The 21,616-nt window shown below is 33.9% G+C and overlaps 1 protein-coding gene across 3 annotated transcripts in view; it reads right to left on the bottom strand.

The window, feature by feature from the left end:
- LOC145260347 (uncharacterized) overlaps window positions 1-21,616 on the bottom strand; it is a 183,976-nt gene that overhangs the window by 94,992 nt on the left and 67,368 nt on the right. For all 3 annotated transcript variants that reach the window (XM_080118274.1, XM_080118273.1, XM_080118272.1), the window contains exon 2: window positions 13,400-13,843. In XM_080118274.1, coding sequence (XP_079974400.1) covers window positions 13,400-13,843 — 444 coding nt within the window. The remainder of the gene's footprint in view (window positions 1-13,399; window positions 13,844-21,616) is intronic.

The following is a 21,616-nucleotide window of genomic DNA, read 5'->3' as shown; positions in this document are numbered from 1 at the left end:
AGAAAATTAAAGAGAAAAATAGGTTTAAGAGGGAGAAAGGAAGAACAGAGATTCAGAAAAAGAAAGAAAAGAGAAAAAAAGACAATAGAAGGAATTAATCTCAAAACGATAGAGGAAATGCTAATCTCAAAAATGATGGTCAAAATTAGGGTTTCATAAAATACCATTGTGTTTGGAAATGGGAAGACTTGTTTGCTTGCCATCGAACAGCTTTGAGTTCTTGCCCAGGGCTAGATAACCCCCCCAAAAGAAGTTATTTGAAAAGCTCTTCCTCCTCTGACCGAGAAGCTGTCTGAATGAACCTGTTGAAAAGCTCTTGCATCTTGAAACCATTAAGAACCCGTAGACTTAAACTATCCTTTTCACAAAGTGTACCCTGAAGACCTTATGAATAATTATTCTTGTTTATAAAAAATGATCTCCAAGTTATTATTGAATTGCTTTAATTAGAAAACCCAGTTATTTACAGTGCCGACACCACAACCAGCCATTCACCTAAACACCTACGAGAAGAACTCAAATCACAGCATCTAACGACAGCCAGCGTGCTAAGGTTATTGCCACAAGGACTTAGGGTCATGTGCGTTTTGTACACTCTGAGCATTACAGTTGCAGTTCCAGTGACAAGTAAGTGCTTGGTTACATTTTGAAGGGTCCATTACTAGACGAACATAAAGGTGCAGCCACGGGGACTTAGGGGTATCCACTGTGTTTACAGTCTGGAGATGGCTTTGTTACACTAGTTGTTCCCGTGAAGCCAAATTGGGCAAACAGACCTGGGGTATGTGTTCATGTGTTTATGGGCTGACCCAGGAATCATGGTACAGTTTGTTGTTTCTTTTCCTAACTTTAAATAAACAATTAAAATCTGATTAGCAATGCAATTGCCCTGCAGCAAAAGGTTAGCACTAGTTAGCTGCTTCTTTTCTTAGCTTTAAATAAACAATTATAATCCTATTAACAATGCAAACAAAATGCTATTAGCAATGCCATTATTCTGGAGAAGATTAGTACTGGTTAGTTGCTTGCTTTCTAAGTTTTAAATAAACAATTGAAATCTGATTAGCAATGCAATTGTACTGCAGTGAAAGATTAGATATATTTAGTTGCTTCCATTCTTAAAGACAATTGTAATCCTATTAGCAATGTCTTTATTCTGCAGTCGAAGATTAGCGCTGGTTAGTTGCTTGCTATCTTAAATTTTGAATAAACAATTGAAATCCGATTAGCAATGCAATTGTTCTGCAGTGAAAGATTAGTTTCCTTCTGCCTTAGTTTTACATAATCTTTATTACAATTGTCTTGATTAGAGTAATTTGCTAGTATTGACGTAAAACGTGTGATATGAGCTAAAAAACAAGAAAATAAAAAGGAAAACATTTTCACATTTTTTATTTTTTAGATGAGGATTAATAATTTGGGTTATTCGGTTTACTGTTCTCATCTTAATTGTTATTTTCACGTTTCTTTTGATTTTTCTGCATTTTAAATTGGAATTCTTTATTCAATTCATCAGTTTAGCATGCAATATCACATGATAGTTTTTCCAAGATATAAAAAGACGGTTTTTCTCGAGTGTAGTGCCATTATTTTAATAGAAAATGTAATTGTCTCAAACAAAGAGAAAAATGCCAGCATCAATTGTCACAGAAGTAGAATGGGGCTGCAAATGGAAGGTAACATTTAATGCTAGTAATTAAATTGCTCTCGTTTAACAATTACAAAACACCGCTTCAGCTACCAATATCCATGACAAATAACACTACCTGAGAATTCTTCCTTCAAACTCTTGGCCTAATATTCACAGGCAATATAAACGGGAGCAAATACATTGAGGACATTGCAAAGGCTGCTGCAAAGGTGGGTTCCTTTTATTGAGCTAAAAGACTACTTACACCTGAGAATATCCTGTACCTCTACAAGGCCACCATTCGCCCATGTATGGAGTATTGTTGCCACATCTGGGCTGGTGCATCTAATACTAGCCTCTCCTTCTTGGATAGGGTTCAAAAAAGAATTTTCAATTTAATATATCCCACTTTGTCAACTAAGCTCCAACCGCAATCCCATCACGGCAATGTTGCATCACTGTGCCTGTTTTACAAGTATTTTAATGAAATGTGCTTTGGTGAACTCGTTACACTCGTGCCCACTTGGCGTACATGTCCGCAACAAAATCCACTTAGCAACAAAATCTCACCCCTTCACTGTTGAGGTTCCTAAATGCCAGAAAGCTTTCTACTCTAGTAGTTTCTCCTTCGAACAGCTAGACTTTGGAATTCCCTTTCTGCTACCTGCTTCCCTGACTGTACTGATATGCAGAAGTTTAAATGTAATGTAAACCAACATCTTGTTAATCTTTCCTAGGAATGGTTCTAAATAGAAGCCCCTTACGTCCAAGTGGCGATATGCCTTGTTAGGAATGCATCTACCACTAGTTTCTTTAACAATTACAAGACACCTCTTCAACCACTAATATCCATGACAAATAACACTACCTGAGAATTCTTCCTTCAAACTCCTTGGCACAGCAATACGAACTGAAACAAATACATTGAGGACATTGTGAAGACTGCCGCAAATAAGGTGGGTTCCCTTTATCAAGCTAGAAGTCTACTCACACCTGAGAGTATCCTGTAACTCTACAATGCCTCCATTCGCCCATGCATGAAGCATTGTTACCAGATCTGGTTACAATATTCCATGCATGGCTGGTGCATCTACCAATAGCATCTCCTTTTTGGATAGCGTTCAAAAAAGAGTTTTCAATCTAAAAGGTAAACGTGAGTAAAAAATTTAAAAAATGAAGAATTTAACAATTTTTTCTGGTATCTGATTGGTTCATTATTATAAATGTAATCATCGAAATCTTTGTCATCATTAATCTTTTAATGCACCAAAACATATTACAACAAAACCCGTTCTTTATCATATTTCATTTAATGTTTGTTTTACATAGTGGCATGTGTTGGACAGCTTTTCAAAATTGGACTTCCAAACTAATCTGTCTTCACGATTCTGAATTTTTGAGATGAGGATTATCTGTATTATTTAGATTCTTCGAACTACTGTTCTCATCTTGAGTGTTATTTGCACAATGTTTCGGTCAATGTAACCTCCGATCTTCTTCAGGTGTATCTTGTCGACACTCAGGAATCTGCATGGAATTTCGAACAGAACACTTTAATTCATGGAGGTAGCATGTTCTTGTTTAGTCAGCCATGATTGGCAAGATGTCCTCAGTAATTCGCAATTGTATTTTAAGTTTTCCTTTTTTTCCTATCCTTTTTATTTTTTTTTCTTGAACACTTTTTAACTTGAAATCTTTTTTTTTGTTGCCTTTTTCCCCCTCAATCTATATATATATATAAAAGGCAAAATGTGCACATTTTATGTATGTTTGGCAAAAGCTTTTTTCACCGGGCTTCTCGGGGGTGTTACTTTGTCTTAGAACTTTTTATATACCGTCTAAATCATAATATCATAGATTTACGAACGCGTGTCGCGTCTAGATTTATTTACATCAACTTTTATAAAAATCGTGCTATTTCGCTGTGTCGCCTGTTTGTTCGGCTTTTTAGTATAAATAAAGTGAAACTAAATTCAAACGGTGCATGTTCTCGGCTTCGGAACGTCCAGAAAGCATGCAGTAGAAACCGTCATATAAGACAATTGCTTTTATTTGGACTCCTCCTTCCCTCCAATTTTTTTATTGGGAGCTGGTTTTCAAATCAACAGCTTGGTGAAACAAAACCAAAACAAACTTGACTGCAGGATTGATGTTTGACCTAATTCACTTTTTAGTTAAGTCATCAGGCTTTTTTTCACTTTCGCCTCGAGGATAAATTTTTGTTTTGAAAATTATATTTTCTTAAGGAAATTTATTTATTTATATTTGTCTTTACAGGGTTCATTCCTAAACAAAGTAACTGATCATTATGGTTTTGAAACACAGCTGTTAGGTCTAAGCAATCATAATGTGGGCTATATTTAGTTTAATTTAGTTTTATGTAAAGGGGGAAGGAGAGATAGGAACCCTTTGTCAAAATTCAAAATTATTATAAATGGTTTTTAAGGGGCATAATATGGGCATAATTCAAATATTTAATATTAGCATTAAATTTGATTCACAGTCATTAGAGATCAAAGAATCAATATTTTCTGAATTTCAATTTCTTCTTAAGATCTTTTAGTGTATTAATATTAAGACATTTCTTTAGAATCAAAATTATGCAGGTGATTTTAATCAAAATTTCAATAATGATTCTAGAGATAAGATTTGGTATTATATCTGGATTTCAATCTTTTCATATTCCATCATAACTTACCACAATCTAAACGGAAATAAAAACTTGATTTGCTCAACCACAAATCATTTTCTTGGCCTTTCTGCAATCTCCTTTTATCTGTAGAAATGCAATCCCATACAATTCATCCAAAACCTCGATTTGTAAAAGGACATAAACTAGTACATAATTCTATTCTGCTATCTAATTTTATTTGTTCTTGGACAGGTATTCTTCTGGTTATATATACTAACACATACACATACACATATATACTAACACATATACATACACATATAATGAAAATATAGATTTAAAATGAGTTGATGTTGACATTTTACTACAGTTTCATGATTCGATCATCAGAAATATATTTTTATCCCATATTTTCATAGATTTTTGAATATGACCTCAAACTAGGCTGCTCCTATAAATCTGGCCCCTAATTCACAATATATCTTTCACATGTGTTTTGTTTGACTATAAGTAAAAGAAAACAAATTCTTTACAATAAATATATATATATATATACGATAAAGAATGCACAAATTAAATTTCAAAGAAATAGCACCAGTCATATTCATCAACTTGCCCTTTCCTTAGCAACCTTTATTACCTTCAAGCTTCTACTGTTACTAAGGAACTTTGCCATTTCTTCTGGATGCTGGATTCGGCAATTTTGGACTTTACCTTCAATATTGAAATCATTAACCAGTTTAGAATATAGAAATAACATTCATCTCTATTCCTGGGGCACTACTCAAATCGTGTACCTGGGGTGCATATCCTTTTTTCTATATTTCTTTTTCTATATATATAAATTTGTATTCCTGTCTGTTTGTTTGTTCACAATTTGATTAATATATACAAAACGTGTCTTACTTTAATCTTTCATTTATTTCTATATATAGTATTATACTTGAAAAAATATACAGTTAAGAGATCACTTTATTTGCATATGACATTAAGAAAAATCGATTTTACTAAATAGTGGTATCTTAGTTAATGTTTTTAGTGAGAGAATTATTTTAAGCATTCTATTTACAATTGTTATTTAATAAATTTTAAACAACAATTATATTGATAATTTAATTTATTTTGGAATTAATATTTCCAACAGCAACCTTTTTTTAGAGTTATTTGCCCCTATATACTATGCATAAAAAAAAAAAAAAACGCTCACCAAATATTATTAGCTGGAAAAATAATTCCGTATAGATAGAAAAATGTTTGGCTGTTATTGTTTTTTTTTAAATATTCAAAAAAAAAAAAAAACACTTACGAAAAAACTGAAAAGATTTCATGTGTTTGTTTTAGTTTATTCCTTAAACGGCAATACAGAAATCGGTAAATTTTTACCATGTAATCCAGCATCGTTTAATAACTAAAAAAATGAAGATCTACTGGCGCCCCCCTCTAAATTCCACAATTTAGACTTTTTTTTGTGTTAATTTCATCGATTACAAACTTAATTTTCTAATTAAAAAGGTAACTTTATACAACATGACCCAGCGGCATTTAACCCCTAAAAAAATGGAGATCTACTAATACATTTAAACATCCTTTATAAATATTATGAGAGAAGAAATTTTGAAAAAACAAAAAAATAACATAACAGAGTGGGGGATCACTTCTCTATATAAATTTAACGTAAAATGAACACCCACTTTTTGGCCACCAAGTGTCCAACGAGACGTCAACTCTAGCATTTTTTCAAGTTTGGCGGTTGAAAGGAAGAGTAAAATCTGACAAATACAATTTGTTTTTTTTTCGGGGGGGGGGGGCAGGAATTACATTGGAAACAAAAAATAACGATAAATTCATTTTTTATGAGACCATTCTCTACTTTCACCTAACAATTTTATAAATAAAACAAACCCTAAAATATGACAAATGGAATTTTTTTTTTTGGTGGGGGGATTACATTAGAAACATAAAACGACAAATAAAAAAAAAAATCGAAAAGCCCCCCCCCCCCAAATGCAAATTGAAAATTTCCTTTATTTACAAAAAAAAGCCAGTAAAAAAAAGTGCCTTTACAATAAATAAATGTAGTTTAGCGGCGTAAATTATTTGACAGACAAAAAAATTATAAAAACTATTTATTTTTATATAAAATATTATTAGACCTGAAATAAAACAAAAAAATTCATTTATATGTTTTTTTTATCGTTTTTTATTAGACTAAATGTGCACATCTTGCATGTTTAAAATTTGGCCTTTTTTAGGTTTAAAAGATTGGTTTTTAAGGCCAAATTTGGCCTTTTTTACGCTCTTTCATTATAAAAAAATATGGCAGCCAAAAACATAGTTCATGAAAGAGCTTAAAAAGGCCAAATTTTCAAAGCAATATAGCGGCCTCAAATAATAAATATAAATGATAAAAAAATAATAAAAATGAAATTTTTTTCTGGTTTTATTTCAGCTTTTGGGCCTAACAATGTGTTTTATATAAAAATAAATAGTTTTTATATTTTTTTGTCTTGCAAATAATTTACGCTGCTAAACACACATTTACCAAAATAAAAAATAAACGCATGCATTAATGTTTATAAATGTTATTTTTTTAGATTCAGAAAATCGTGAGATTTCTTAGGACAGTGATCCCTTCTGCCGAAATATCTGGTGGAGAGGGTATCAGATACTTGTTTTTGGAGGCGATTACATCGACATGTTTTTATCCGTTATTTATTTTTGAAATTGTTGTGGGGGTATCCATGTTACCCATGATGAAAATGATTAGTATAGCAGGCATATTTCAAATGGAACTTCATGTCAACCCAGGCAACGCTGGTTGGATCACCTTAAAATGATATCCCTTTTCTATGTTCCTTTAAAAATATTTTAAATTAATTTTCAAAAGAAATATTTACTGAAGACATTTCCTCTGAAGAGATGAGCCTTACATCAAAAATCCATGGATTAAGGAAAGAATTTTAAATGTTGTATTTTCCTTGTTCAAATAATACATTTTTGTGTTTAAAATTTATTATTTTACTGCAAAAATTTTAAATATAAAACCTACAATTTTTACTTTGCTCTATTTTGTATATTGAACTATTTTATTTGGCTGGGATTGTCTTATATAAAAATATTTCCGCCTAATGATATTTTGTAAAACTGTGAACCACAAGATTAATTAATCTCGTTGTTTGGTTGGTTGTTTTGTTTAACGCCATTTCAACCCTTTTCGGGTTATTTAATAATTTATATAGAAATGTGATCCCCACTCTGACATGTTATTTTTTTTCTTCAAAATTTCTTCTCACATAATATTTATAAAGGCTGTTTAAATGTTTATTTTGGAAATAATTTTTATGCTTCAAGTTCTTTATATCTTCAAATATTTATTTGCAGAGTTTGGTATGGTTGTTTTACGGCATATCAACCCTTTTCAGGTTATATAATGTCAAATCCAGTTGTTTTGAAAATTGTATTCATGTTGCAACCAGTTATTTTGTAGAAGGTTTTTATTCTTAAAGCTCTTTGTATCTTCAATCGTTAGTTTGTAGTGTTTGGTTTGGTTGTTTTATAGTGGATTTTATCGTTTTTGTTCTTTGCCCTGCAGAACATGAATGAGTTTTGCAATGGGAGAGGGAAAAGGATTACAGTATTAATGCTTCAGGAAGTGGAGGAGGTAGAAATAAAAAGGGGAAATGAAAAGAGGGGAAAAGGTTTTTGTTGTTTTTGTTTTTGGCTTTGCAGAACATAATTAAGTTTTGCAAAAGGAAGTAGAAAATAAAAAGCATCAATGTTAGGAGCATTTCATCTCAGGAAGCCAATATCTCCAGACAGCCTGATCTAGTAGCACCAGCTCATTGTTCATATATATATATATATATATATATACTAGAAAAAGTACCTGTCGTTGACTGGTTTCAAAAACGGCCTACAGAAAATGGACTCTGATTTATGAAAGTATGATGAAAAGGTTGTAAAGAGATAGCTTCGAATTTGGAGGTATCAAAACCAAAGCAAAATATGATGAAAGTAAAAATAAAATAGATAAACCCCATAATTTATTATACCATACCTGTTCACACTGAAACACTTGTCACAGTATTCTGTGGATCTGTATTAAAAAACCTTGTTAAACTTTGTGACATATTTGCATTCTATGGAGGTCAGGCACGAACGAACACCCCATAATTTTATTGTACCATATTTCTTCAAACTGAAACATAATTATCAAAGTATACTTACACAGATAGATATGAAAAGTCTTTATTAACGTTTGTGCCTATTTCCATTCTATGAAAGCCAGGCACGAACGCAAACCCCACAATTATATTATACCATCCCTATTTAAGTTAAAACATACTTATCAAAGTATTATTATGTACATCTATATCAAAAACACTTGTAAATGTTTTTTTTTTAATTTTTTAATTTTTTATTTCCATACTTTGTGGACCAGGTACGTATGCAGACCCCACAATTTAAATGAATCATCATTATACCAGATCAAACATACCCATTCCTGTGTCTCGATACATCTTCTATCATATGTGATTAGTTTTCTATACTAGTCAACCATATAGGAGCTTATTCATGACCAGACACACACAGAGACGTTCAGCTTTATATATATATATATATATATATATATATATATATATATATGTTTTATTTTTTTATTATCGTTTTATCTGTTTGGCTACATATGTTTCAGATGTTGAACCATGTTTACGATCCAACAGCCTCGGAAGGCCTCACAAAAGTGGTTGTTAGTTATTGGAAAAAAGTGTTTTTAAGAAAAAAAAGAGGGAAGAAAGAAAAGGGGGCAGGCGGGTGTTGACAATATTTCAGTTTTGAAGGTTAAAGATACATTCGATTGTATTGTGTGTGTGGGGGTAGCAGATTCAGGTAGGTGTGGATGGAGATATATGGATATAGGGAGGGGGAGGGGGAGAGAGGATGATAAAGAGAAAAGTGAGGGGGGTAAGGAGAGGAGGGGGGTTTCAATATTTTAATTTTAACTGGCTTTTGGTTTTTCAGCAAGGTATATTAAATAGATGGGAGAGGGAGAGAGAGAGAGGGAGAACGAGAGGGAAAGTATATATATATATATATATATATATATATATATATATATATATATATATATATATATATAGAGAGAGAGAGAGAGAGAGGGTAAATAAAATAGATAAAGGTAAGCAAACAATCCAAGCTCCTCTTCTAATGAGAAGAATTTGGCTTCTAAATGCCATAGCCTAAAGAAAGTTCTTTTTCCTTATTAATCTGATGTTATAATAAAGTTTTATTAAACTTTGAATTATTTTTTTCTTTTTATTTGGAATCCTTTAAGATGAGTAATTTATTTATTTACTATTCCTCTGGCCTTCTTCAGGTGGTTGTTAACTGCTGAGGATACAGTTGAGAGTATCAGCATTCCTATCCCATCACGGTTAACAAACACTGGCCTTCGTCAGGTGGTTAATCGCGGCGTGATAGGAATACTGAAACAACTATGGAAAGCAGTAACTACTGAGGAAACGGTTAAACGACCCAGCATTTCTATTCCATCACAGTTTACCACTTGACGAAGGCCAGAGGAATAGTTGGCTGAAACATAGTGAAATAACTATGAAGATGAGGATAATAGTCCACAAATAAATAAATTGAATTATCTTGTTTTATTTATATATATATATATATATATATATATATATATATATATAGAGAGAGAGAGAGAGAGAGAGAGAAAGAGAAAGAGAGACAGAGTTAGATAGATAGGAGATAATAGGAGTGGAGAATGAATTCACAAAGACTATATATTGGAAAATATAGAATGAGTCATTTATTTAATAAGGGTATACATACATTTAGTTATGGGATAAAGGAAACTCTTTATACCAAGGTATTTCGAAGCCTAATCAGAAGAGTAGAGAAGGTGCTAAGGAACATAATGGGGATGTGACGTCTAGCGAGGGAATCATCAGGAACAAAATAAATAAATAAAATTATTGATGTTGTTATGGGGAACTATATTGAATTCTAAAATAAAGGAGGAGTGTACTATATAAAGTGTAGTGTACTATATAAAGTGTAGTGTACTATATAAAGTGTAGTGTAGAAAGGAGTGTAGGGTTTCTATCATCGTTTTAAATAATGAAAATAGTTTATGTGTTTAATATTTAGGGGGAAGTGTAGGGGTAGTTGGGTTGTGGTTCTATTTTATCCGTGTGTAAGATGTATAATGTCTATGCAGGAGATTTACGCTAAAAGGTTTTTATCGACTGTGGTAACCGAGACAACAACAACACTTAGAGATGGTGTATGCTTTCAGGCGTAATATTATGATGAAGAATTAAAGCGATAGTGTATATACTAAGCAGGATTAATCAAAAGTAACTTATATTACAACATTACTTATAAGGGGAATATGGCTATATCGTGATGTTATGAAATTAATGCAAGTTAGAGTGTGGATTACATGGGGAGTGTATTAGGGTTTTAATTTAATAGGGTAGAGGGAGGTTCGAAGGTGAATTAAAGGGGTAAGTTATGAGGTGGGTATGGGTGGGAAATAATAATTTTCAGAAGATAACACATGGTGGATAATATGTATTGATACTCCTAGCATTGCCTTATTATTAGGTGTAAAATGGTGTGTGTGAAATATAAGGCAGAGGGAGTAAAGTTGATAGAAATGGATAAAGGGACAAACAAATAATTAGGGTTTGGACGAATGGCGTAGTGGTGGTGTGATAATAGGGGAATATATTATACCTAAGTCTTTCTGTCTGTCCGTTTCACTTTTTCTCAGAGACTACTGGGCCAATCTGGTTGAAGTTTTGTATGGACCTTTGTTATAAGGTGCAGCAAACTGAGTATTATGGTATCCGTTTGATACACAATTAGAGATCAATAAGGATTAATATTTGCTGTAAAAATGTTCCCAAATTTCGTCATCAATTTAGCATAAAGTAATCATTCTAAACCAGTGAATTATAACTTTTTCTAGGTTGTAACATGCTAAAAGGTTTAGTATATGCAAAAATAAAAAAAACATTTTATCTTTATTCAAACACTTTCTTGGGATGATTTATTTGAAGTAATAAAATATGAATGCCATATTTGAAAATATTTTGTGTTTTGCATTTTATTTCTTCAAATCAATCATCACAAGAAAGTCTTGACATAAAGACAAAATATTGTTGGATATATAACTTTGCTTTTTCATTTTTTATCTTTCTATCACGTTGAAATATTATTTCCATAACTTTCATTATATATATATATATATATATAATGAAAGTTATGGAAATAATAATAATATATATATATATATATATATATATATATATATATATATATATATATATATATATATATATACATACATATTAGTAGGCTGCCCGGCATTGCTCAGTCATAAAATATGCATAAATATTATATTTTAATTAATACAGAAACTGACACATGTGCATGCAAGTATTATGTTTTTTTTTTCTAAACAGTTCACTTCTCGTAAGTAAAAAAAAAAATACTCAAGATGAAATCGAAACCAAAACCTAAAACAGTGAGTGAAGTACAATAACTATTAGGCCAGCTTGACACAATGTTTACAAAGTGTTTTCAAACCTACGAAGGGCGTGCAATAAGTAACTCCCCATAGCAGTAGAGCAACGAAACTTGGCACAGTTATTAGTCTTTCTCTACATAGGAACCACTCAGAGTTATGCATTTCTCTCATCGTTTGATGCAGCTCTGGAGACCGTTTTTATAGAACACCCCAGATTGGTCCTCCAACCACGACGTGACTTCAGAAATCAAGGCTGCATCATCTGGGAAACGCTTTCCTTTCAAAAACAACTTCATGGCTGGGAAGAGGTGAAATTCAGAGGGTGCAAGGTCCGGAGAGTAAGGAGGATGGGGAAGGATTTCATAACCACACGCCTGTGCTTCTGATCTGGCGACATGCGAGTTGTGGACCGCAGCGTTGTCCTGCAGGAGGAGGGTACCTTTGCTGATCTTGCCCTGCCTCTTGATTTTGATAGCTTCCCTTAATTTCCTCAAAAGTGAAGCATAATAGGCTCCTGTAATTGTGGTACCCTTTGCCAGGAAATCTGTCATCACTACTCCGTCCTGGTCTCAGAAGACTGTGAACATGACCTTGTCAGCAGAGGGCTGCACCCTTGCTTTCTTTGGAGGTAGTGAGTCTAAGTGCTTCCACTGCATTGACTGGGCTTTGGTCTCTGGATCACAGTGATGGACCCAGGTTTCATCCTGTGTAATCAGTCTTTTGAAAAACTTTGACTCATCTTCTTGGCACATCTCCAAATTCAACCTTGAGCACTCAACGCGTTCTCGCTTCTGGAATGGTGTGAGCAACCTGGGAATATACCTGGCAGACACCTTATGCATATGCAAATGGTCAGGAATGATAGTTTCCACAGACCCTGTACTAATCTTGACATCTTGGGCTATTTGGTGAATAGTAATGCGCCGATATTTCAAAATGGCAGCCTCAACTTGACGGACAGATGCCATCAATGGCAGAAGGGGTGGGGCGACTAGGTCTGGGAGCTGTTTCCACAGACTTCCAGCCATGTTTGAATTCATGATGCCAGCATCTTACAAGGTCATATGATGGGGAATTATCACTATAGGTTTCTTTCATTTCATCAAATGTGGTGTGTGTCCTTTCAAATACAAAAACCGGATCACTGCTTGACATTCAACAAGCTCCATTTCACACCTGACTCAGTTCAAACACCTGTAAAACAGAAACCACAATTAGTTCAGAGCTGTAATTTGCCACATAACCCGTAGAGATATAAATCATTGCACATGCAAAATTTCAGCTAGATCAGACAACTGGAAGTGGGTCAGGGGCATTATTTATTGCACGCCCCTCGTATTTATTTTTAACATAAAGAATCTGTTACCTTTCACAGCTGCGCATGCGCATTCATGAAATAGTTAATAAACGGATAAAAATCCGATGACTCCCAAGTATTCATTTAAAATTTTTGACCCCTTAGCAATCCTGTGTGTGTGTGTGTGTGTGTGTGTGTGTGTGTGTGTGTGTGTGTGCATGCATGCTATTTTCATGTGAGTGTGTATGTTGTATACATGCATATGTAACTCTGAAAATCTCATACCTTGGAATCCACAGAAAGTGGTATCTTGGAGACAATATACAAACACCCTTGTCCAGCCAGGTTGGCAACTTCTCTACCCCCCCAGTGCCAATCATCGGTCACTTCCGGCCGCACTAGACGCTTACAACTTGGCTGGGTACGCAAGTAGTCAAACGGGAGCAGCTCATCCTCGGCCAGGTTAAAAGCGAAGCAAAAGAGATTTGAGATCATACTCTTCAACTCATCCTCCGTTGACGTGGAGGTGATTTGCAGCTTCTTTATGAGTCCGTTGTCCGCAAGCATCTTGCGTGTGTCCCCCCTTGGTATAGGAATCCACGTGCTGGTCGACGGAAGCAAGCAGACGATGTCCAAAACACAAATTCGAGTCGCCATCGGACTATGGTCAGAGAGAACCCAACGACTACGCCGCCGCGGTTTCACCAAATAAGGGTGCGTTGACGGAACCTGAAAAATAAAGAATTAAACAATAAAAATCAAGCATAAAAAAAAACGTAGGGTTAGAATTGTATACCCTTATTCATCCCAAACTAGGCATATTGCCACTTGGACGTAAGGAGCTATTATTTAGGAATATATCCACATGTAGGGAGTTGAACAGCAAGATGTCTGTTCACATTACATTTACATTTTAGCATGCCAGTAGAGTCACAGAAGCAGGAGACTGGAAGGGCATTCAAAGTCTATCAGCTTGGAAGAAGAAACAATTAGAGTAGAAGGGTTTACAGTGAAGGGGTGGGATTTTGATGCCTATTAGGTTAGTCAGGGTACTTACGTCAAGGGAACACAAGTGCTGCGAGTTCATCAGAACATTCTTTTTTTTTTTTTTTTTTTTACACAGGCATCACCACTTATCAAGGCCCAGAGGCCACTCGTGGATAAGGGTCAAAGAGTGCACAGTAGTCAATTGGACAACATAGTACTTCTGTTAAAGTACTTGCAAAACAATTCTGTTAAAGTACTTGTAAATAAAACTAGGCTCAGGGATGCAACATTGCAGCAATGGGACAAGGGTTGATAGTGTGGGACGTATTATTACTGTTATTATTACTATTATTATTATTAGGTTAGAGACTCTTTTCTGGACCCTGTCTAGAGCGAGAGACACGTGGCAGATGCATCAGTTCAGATGTGGCAACAATATTCTGTATATGAGAAAATGGTAGCCTTGTAGAGATACAGAATACTGTAAGGTGTGAGTCATTTTTCAGCATGGTAGAGAAAGCCCACCTTTTTTGCAGCAGCTTTGGCAATGTCTTCAATGTATTTATTCCAAGTCATGTTGCCTGGAGTTTAAATGAAAAGTTCTCAGATAAAGTATTATTAATCATAACAATTGGTAGTCGAGAAGATTTCCACTAATCGTTAAAGGAAAGAAGCTTAGTCTTCGCAGCATTAAATCTTATTCATTTACTTCTCTATTCCACTACAGATTATAATTCTCTAAAGTTTCAGCCATTGCCTTAAATACAATATGTTACAGTAATCCAAATAGATACTCGAGCAAGTAATAAAGAGAACAATGTTTTAGCAGGCATAAATCTCCAATCTTCTCCAAATGCATTATCACAAATGCTTCCTGAACCATTTATTAAATTCATAGAGGTATACAGTCCTTACTCAGTTATCCATGACAGTGGAAAAAAAAAAATATATATATATATATATATATATATATATATATATATATATATATATACAGTGCTGCCAAAAAGAAAGTCTGCACTTGTACTTTTTTGCAAAAAACCGCAAATTTAAGCTAAATTGATTGTAACTGTTTAAACAACCTATACCTCATTTGATTCGTCTTTCATTCCTCTACAATTTTACCTGTTCACATCAATTTAAAAAATCAACTTCAAATCGAGAAGGCAAAAAGAAACTCCACAAAATGGAAAATTGTTATTTGAATGTAATTTTAGAACATTAATACAACACAAATACAACTGGAACACAATGAACTAGTTATTATTCAGTAGCGTAGCATTTCTGCAATTTGACAGCCTGCAAATTTTGGGGCATTTTCTTGAATTAGTCTGCGGCAATACTCAGTAAAAGCTGATAGAGCACCCACTTCTCTTTAATTTTTGTCCAAAGTTCTTCCAGGCCAATCCAAACACAGAATATCATGCTCTTCAAGGAACCTTTTGACATTGCCAGCTGTATGAATGAGAGCATTATCCTGTATGAAGATGGGATTATCATCCAAATTCCAGCCAAAGTAGAGTAGAAAATGCTCAATCAACATATTAATATATTTGGTTGAATTAATTCGACTGTGCAAGTGTTCTATATGCCCTGGACCATTGCTACTAATAAGCCTCACACCAAAATTGAACATCCACCACCTTGCAGCATTGAAACTGAGAGCCTAGGATAAAATTCTTCCTCCTTCCTTCGATGGACGTACTGCTTACCATTACTGCCTAGCCTATTGAACTTGCTTTTGTTATTAAAAAATCACTTTCAACCAATATGGAGAGTCATGATCTTAATTACATCTGATGAAGTCTAGACGGCGCTTTCTGTTCTTTACAGAAATCATTGACTTGTGTCTTGTAACACAGCCTCGCAAATTAAATTCCTTCAGTCTGTTCTTAACTGTAGAAAGAAAGCACTTTTTTAACAACATTACAATATTGTTGTATTTGAGGAGCCGTTTCAGATCTGTTTCTGAGGCTGTGGATCTTGATAGAATTATCTTCCCTGTAAGAAGTAACTCTAAGATGGCCAGATTTAGGAACCAGTGTTTTGATGTTTTTGCACAGTCATTTGTACCGTTTTCTCATCACATTTCAATCCGCAGCCAATTTCTCGATTGGATAAACCAGAAAGGTAGAGATTACTGAGCTCCTAACGATCACTAAGTAAGACTTGAGGTATATGGACTAAATGTTACGTTGTATAACCTATGAACAACAGCAATTATGATTAGAGATGCTAAAAGGTAGATATTTTTGGCTGGTTTTAAGCTCATTTGTTGCTACAGAGTTTCTTTTTGCCTTCTCAATTTAAAATTAATTTTTTTAAATTGACATGAACACTAGGATACTTCAATTAAAAGTCAAATATGAACAGGTAAAATTATAGAGGAATAAAAGGCAAATCAAATGAGGTATAGGTTGTTTAAACAGTTGCATTCAATTTAGCTTGAACTTACAGTTTTTGAAAAAATGTTGCGGTTTTTGAAAAAAATGACAAGTGTGAACTTTCTTTTCAGCAGCACTGTATATGCTTATCATGAAATTTACATCATTAGAAGTTGTGATCACAAAATAAAAAATCGACAAAAAGTAACCAAAGTACCTCGTTTGATATCACAATGAAAAATAATAGTAACTTTTGCATGCCCCAAAATTGAATGTGCCTACGCAAAACAAACATGGCGACCAGTGAAAACAATACGGAATATATTGTACTGACCAGATTCAACATTGCTTAACTTCAGTGATCTAATATATTGCATAATAAAGATCTTAATATCATGGAAACTACTTATTGGCGACAGTTTTAAATACAATATTAAATGGAAACAGCACTAACCCTATACGGGTTTAACCAGCTTCCTCCAAAGGAGGAAGTTCCATGGGAGTAAGAATTTCACAAGCAGTTCCCAGTCACATGTATATCCCTGTCAGGGGAGATGATGACATTAGATTTTTGCAACTCTTGCAGAGAGGTGTTGACATCCTCCTACATACATTCCCAAATTGGTCACCCATCTGGTACTGACCAGACTAAACACTGCTTAACTTTGTGTCAACGTGATTATGCTGTATATATTCCTTCAAAACAAACCTGAATACTCTAAAAATCAATTTTCTGAAGGTAAGTTTTTTAAAGTTACTGTTTGAATTTAAAAAAGCAATTAAGGGAATGTGTAAATCAGTATGAATTAATAAAATCACGAAAAATGTTTCATTAGAAAAATAATGAAAAGTAAAAACAGAAGTTTTAGAGGTTAGGGATTCTCACTGTATATAAAATATTTAGAGGGATCGAAATCAATAGTAGCAGTTCTAGCTGTTTCCGTTTGTTGTTCAAGTCTTCCTCTTCTTTTCAACTCTTCCATCAATAGTATTAAATTAAATTCCATTTTTATGTTGTCTTTTTTTAACGTGTAAAACAAAACAATTCCTGCTTTTTTCACTTCTTTGAGTATTGTCATGTTAAGAATGGATTTTGGAATAGACATCCCAAACATCCCATGTTAAGAATGGCTTTCGAAAGAAACACCACCAACCTCCCCATTTTTAAGAACGGCGTTCAGAATAGACCCCCTTCCCCCAACATCCCCATGTAAAGAACGGCTTTTGGAGTAGACAACCCTCTTTTTATTGGGGGTTGGGGATGTGGAAAAATAATTCCCCCAAATTTAATTATGATAATTGTTGTCAGCATACCCGCTCGCAAATGCTAAAGAAAAATTGTGGCGGTATGAGAGAAGTAGATTTGTTTATCGCACATGCATACAAACCTGGCAGCCAGTGAATTACAGTACATAATACAGGACTTTATATCTCTATAATTACTAGTCTCCACAAAATTTGAATGAGATTTTCTTACTCAGCATAGTTGAAAACTTCTAAAAGTTTTCTAAAGAAAATTGTGGAGGTAGACCTAATGTACAAATTTACCCCTGCCCCCCCCCCCAAAAAAAAAGCTTAACATGGAAGCAAGCTCAAGAATCAGATGGGAAAAGAAATTTATATAAAATACTCCACCGAATTCAGTTTCCTATGTAATGAAATTTACGTTAAAACTATAGCGTAAAAAATTGGTAATTATGACTAAAATCAGACCCTAACTTGCAAACATGCAGGTTTGGTCAATTGAGATATGGAAGCAAGAAATGGAAAATATATAAACAAGTAATTTTGCAGAATTTGACCTGGATTCTCAGGATATCACGTCAATCATGGGTCGTGCGCATCTGGCAATCATTGGATTAAGCCGAGCACAGTAACAGACGCAAACTAATTTTAAAATACACAAACCAAAAAAAAAAAAAAAAAATAGAAATACACTAAATAAAAATAACAAAAACCTACCGTATAGTCACTGAATATAAATGTTTTGTTTATAATTTGTTCAATATTTTTTATTCATCAACAATTTTTTGTTTTATTTTTCAAGAAAACATGGATGTTTTATTTTTAACCATAAATTGTTAGATGTAAGTAGTTTTTATTTTTTCAAGATTTTTTTCATTAATTTTTTTTGTTTCTTTTATTTTAGAAAAGCTAAAAAATTTGTTTATGAAAATCGTAAATTGTTAGGTGAGCGAGCGAGTGAGTGAGCAAGCAAGATAGGGAGGAAATAAATGTTTGTTGTTTTGTCTTTGAAGAAAGAGTGAGTGAGAGACAGAGAGAGAGAAAGAGTTAGGAAGAATGTTTACAGCGAGAGAATCTAGTAGATGGCGCAGGTTTAAATAAAGTATATATAAATGAATTACCAAAAAAACGTAACTATGTTTGTAAAAGGTATAATTAATTACTGAAACAAAAGATACAAATCGAGCGAGCAATTTACTCATCGGGCAAAAGTAGATATCATTGCGACACTATGTTTGAATGGTACATTAGTTTGCTAATATCATCATTCTGGAATATAGGAATGACCAGAAAGAGCAGAATTATTCTGGGGGGACTTTATTATTTTTTGTAACGGAAAAGGGAAAGATTATGTTATGTCAGTGAGTTTATGATCCAGTTATGAAGGGTGAAAGCCCATATCTGTCCCAAGTGCAGAATACCTCCCGGTGATGACTGGGAGCAGTAGGAACTTGTTATTTATAGGGAAATGTTATTATAATGACTAAGTGTGTCTAAAATGGCATTCTAAAGTTACATAAGATAGTGGCTAATAGAATCATTTTGTCCATGTTCAAAAATAGTAATTTGTTAATTGAAGAATGACTGGTTCTAACTTTATGGTGTTGGTCCAATTGCTGGTTAGTTTGGAATGTATTTTTTAAATCATTTATTTCTTAAATATTATCAACAAGCATGAATATATCATCAACATACCTAATGTAAATAGTTTTTTTTTGTTGTTGAATTGGATATTTTGTTTTCAAGATTGGCCCTGTAAAAGTTCAAAATGTTCGTCCTAGAACGGAACCCATAGCAACGCCATCAACTTGTGTGTGGATGTTGCCCAGATGATCATAAAATTGCAGTAGTTCTTTAAGTTTATTGAATTCTTTTTAAGTGGAGGAAGGGTTGGATTGTTATATATATGCCAATGATAATGTCAATTGCTTCATGTACTAGGACATTAGTAAAAAGATTTTCGACATCTAAGTTCTTCTGTAGATTTTACGCTGTATTTGCAAGGTAATTATGGTGTGATGAGTTCATTGATTTTTTTTTTTAATTAACTTATATATTGGGAGTTTTTACTTGTGGGATGAAGTGATGAGTTGGGTTTGTGAGTTTATATATGTATTGTTTATATATATATAAATATATATACTGTGTGGTGCTTGTAGGGGGGGCAGTAATGACAGGATGGAATACTGCTGCCATATCTGGGCAGGAGCTGCTAAAAAAAGCCTATCCTACCTTGACAGAGTACAAAATAGACTTTGTGACTTAGTGGGGGATGCCCTTTTCTCTACCCTGCAACCTCTCTCCCATAGAAGAGACGTTGCGAGCCTATCCTTGTTTTATCGTTATTTCCATGGCAGGTGCTCGTCTGAACTCCAATCTCTGGTCCCCCCTCGCCAATCTTTCACGAAAAACGCCCGTCTAGCTGAATCCACTGTGAAAAATTTTCCCCACTCTTTATCTGTGCCTAAATCAAAACGTAGATTCCATGAACAAAGCTTCTTTCTTAGAACTGCACGCTTGTGGAACTCTGTTCCATCTGCCTGCTTCCTACCTGACTACAACCTGAATGTCTTCAAGTCCAACATTAACAAATTCCTAATGAACAGCCCCCTTAAGTAAACACTTCATTAAATCTCCACACTAACGTACTGTACTTGCAATAACCCTTATCCTTGAGTGACTTCCTGGCCTTGATAAGTGGTGACCACCATGTAAAAAAAGAAAAAAAAACAGTGGCAATTATGTACATGGCACACTATTCTTGTGGTTCTCCGTTCTTTAGCATGATGATGCCGGCCACTTTTGGACCAATTGCCACTTTATTCCACACCTCCACTCATCTCTTCCGGATGCACTCACTCCCCATGTTATGTAGTCAAATGCAAATCTCTTAATAACTTCCTTCAAACAATCCTAGTACGGCTTCTTTGGTCTTCTAAACCTTGTGGTTCCTATATTTAGTTGTGAATAAAATATTTTCTTAGGATACAACTAAAATTATTAGCAGAACACTAAATTAAACTAAATATAGCTAACATTACCAAACCTTATGCCTAGCAATTAGTGATGGGATGATTCTAATATTTTTCTTGATTCTGATACAATTACAGATTCCGTACCAAATTTGCGATTCCAATACAATTACCGATTTTGATTCTTCATAAATCTATAAATATTTAACTATAGAGTTGTTATTTTTTTTCTCTGATTACCATGTTCAGATATTTTCTTAAACGTAACAATACACTTGTGGGGTATGAACTATAGATTTTAAACTTATTTATCAGCAGTGGAAGATTTTGTTTAAAAAAAAAAATCAAGTAAAAAGAGATAATTAAAAGAATCGTTGTAGGCATTGGAAATTTTCCCCCAATTCTGATTAATTGTTCGATTTACATCTAGTGATTCTTGTACTTTATAAAAAGAAATCACAGTAAAACTGATCTAATGCTTCAATTTTAAATGCATGAATCAGTAAGCTAAGATCAAATATTTAACATCTGAACGGTTTCAGTTAACTTTCATGTCAAGCAAGGATCCAATCAATATTTCTGGATAGTTCAATATCTTCTCTCCCTGATGTCTATCTGTAAAGAATTCTTGGGTTCCTACCAAGATCAGCAGCAGATTTTCCAAATAACAGATTAGAACTGGCTTTCTTTGTATAAATGCTGTGGCACCTTGCCGATATTAATCCTGTGCCAGAATGCATTTCTCCCTCTTTTATGTTAATCTGGCAGAGATTGCAAACATTTTTCACAGGAATGACCTCTGACTGGAATGCAGGCAACGCGGAATGGTATAAGATATGGAGTAGATAAGCTTTTGGAAGATAAGGGGTAGAAGGTTCTGAGCTGACAGCAGATTGGTTGATCTAGTCAGGTGA

This window comes from Euprymna scolopes, chromosome 36, assembly GCF_053919585.1.
Source record: "Euprymna scolopes isolate OS-2025 chromosome 36, ASM5391958v1, whole genome shotgun sequence".
NCBI classification, from domain to species: Eukaryota; Metazoa; Mollusca; class Cephalopoda; order Sepiida; family Sepiolidae; genus Euprymna; species Euprymna scolopes.
This window is presented reverse-complemented; position numbering and strand designations above follow the sequence as displayed.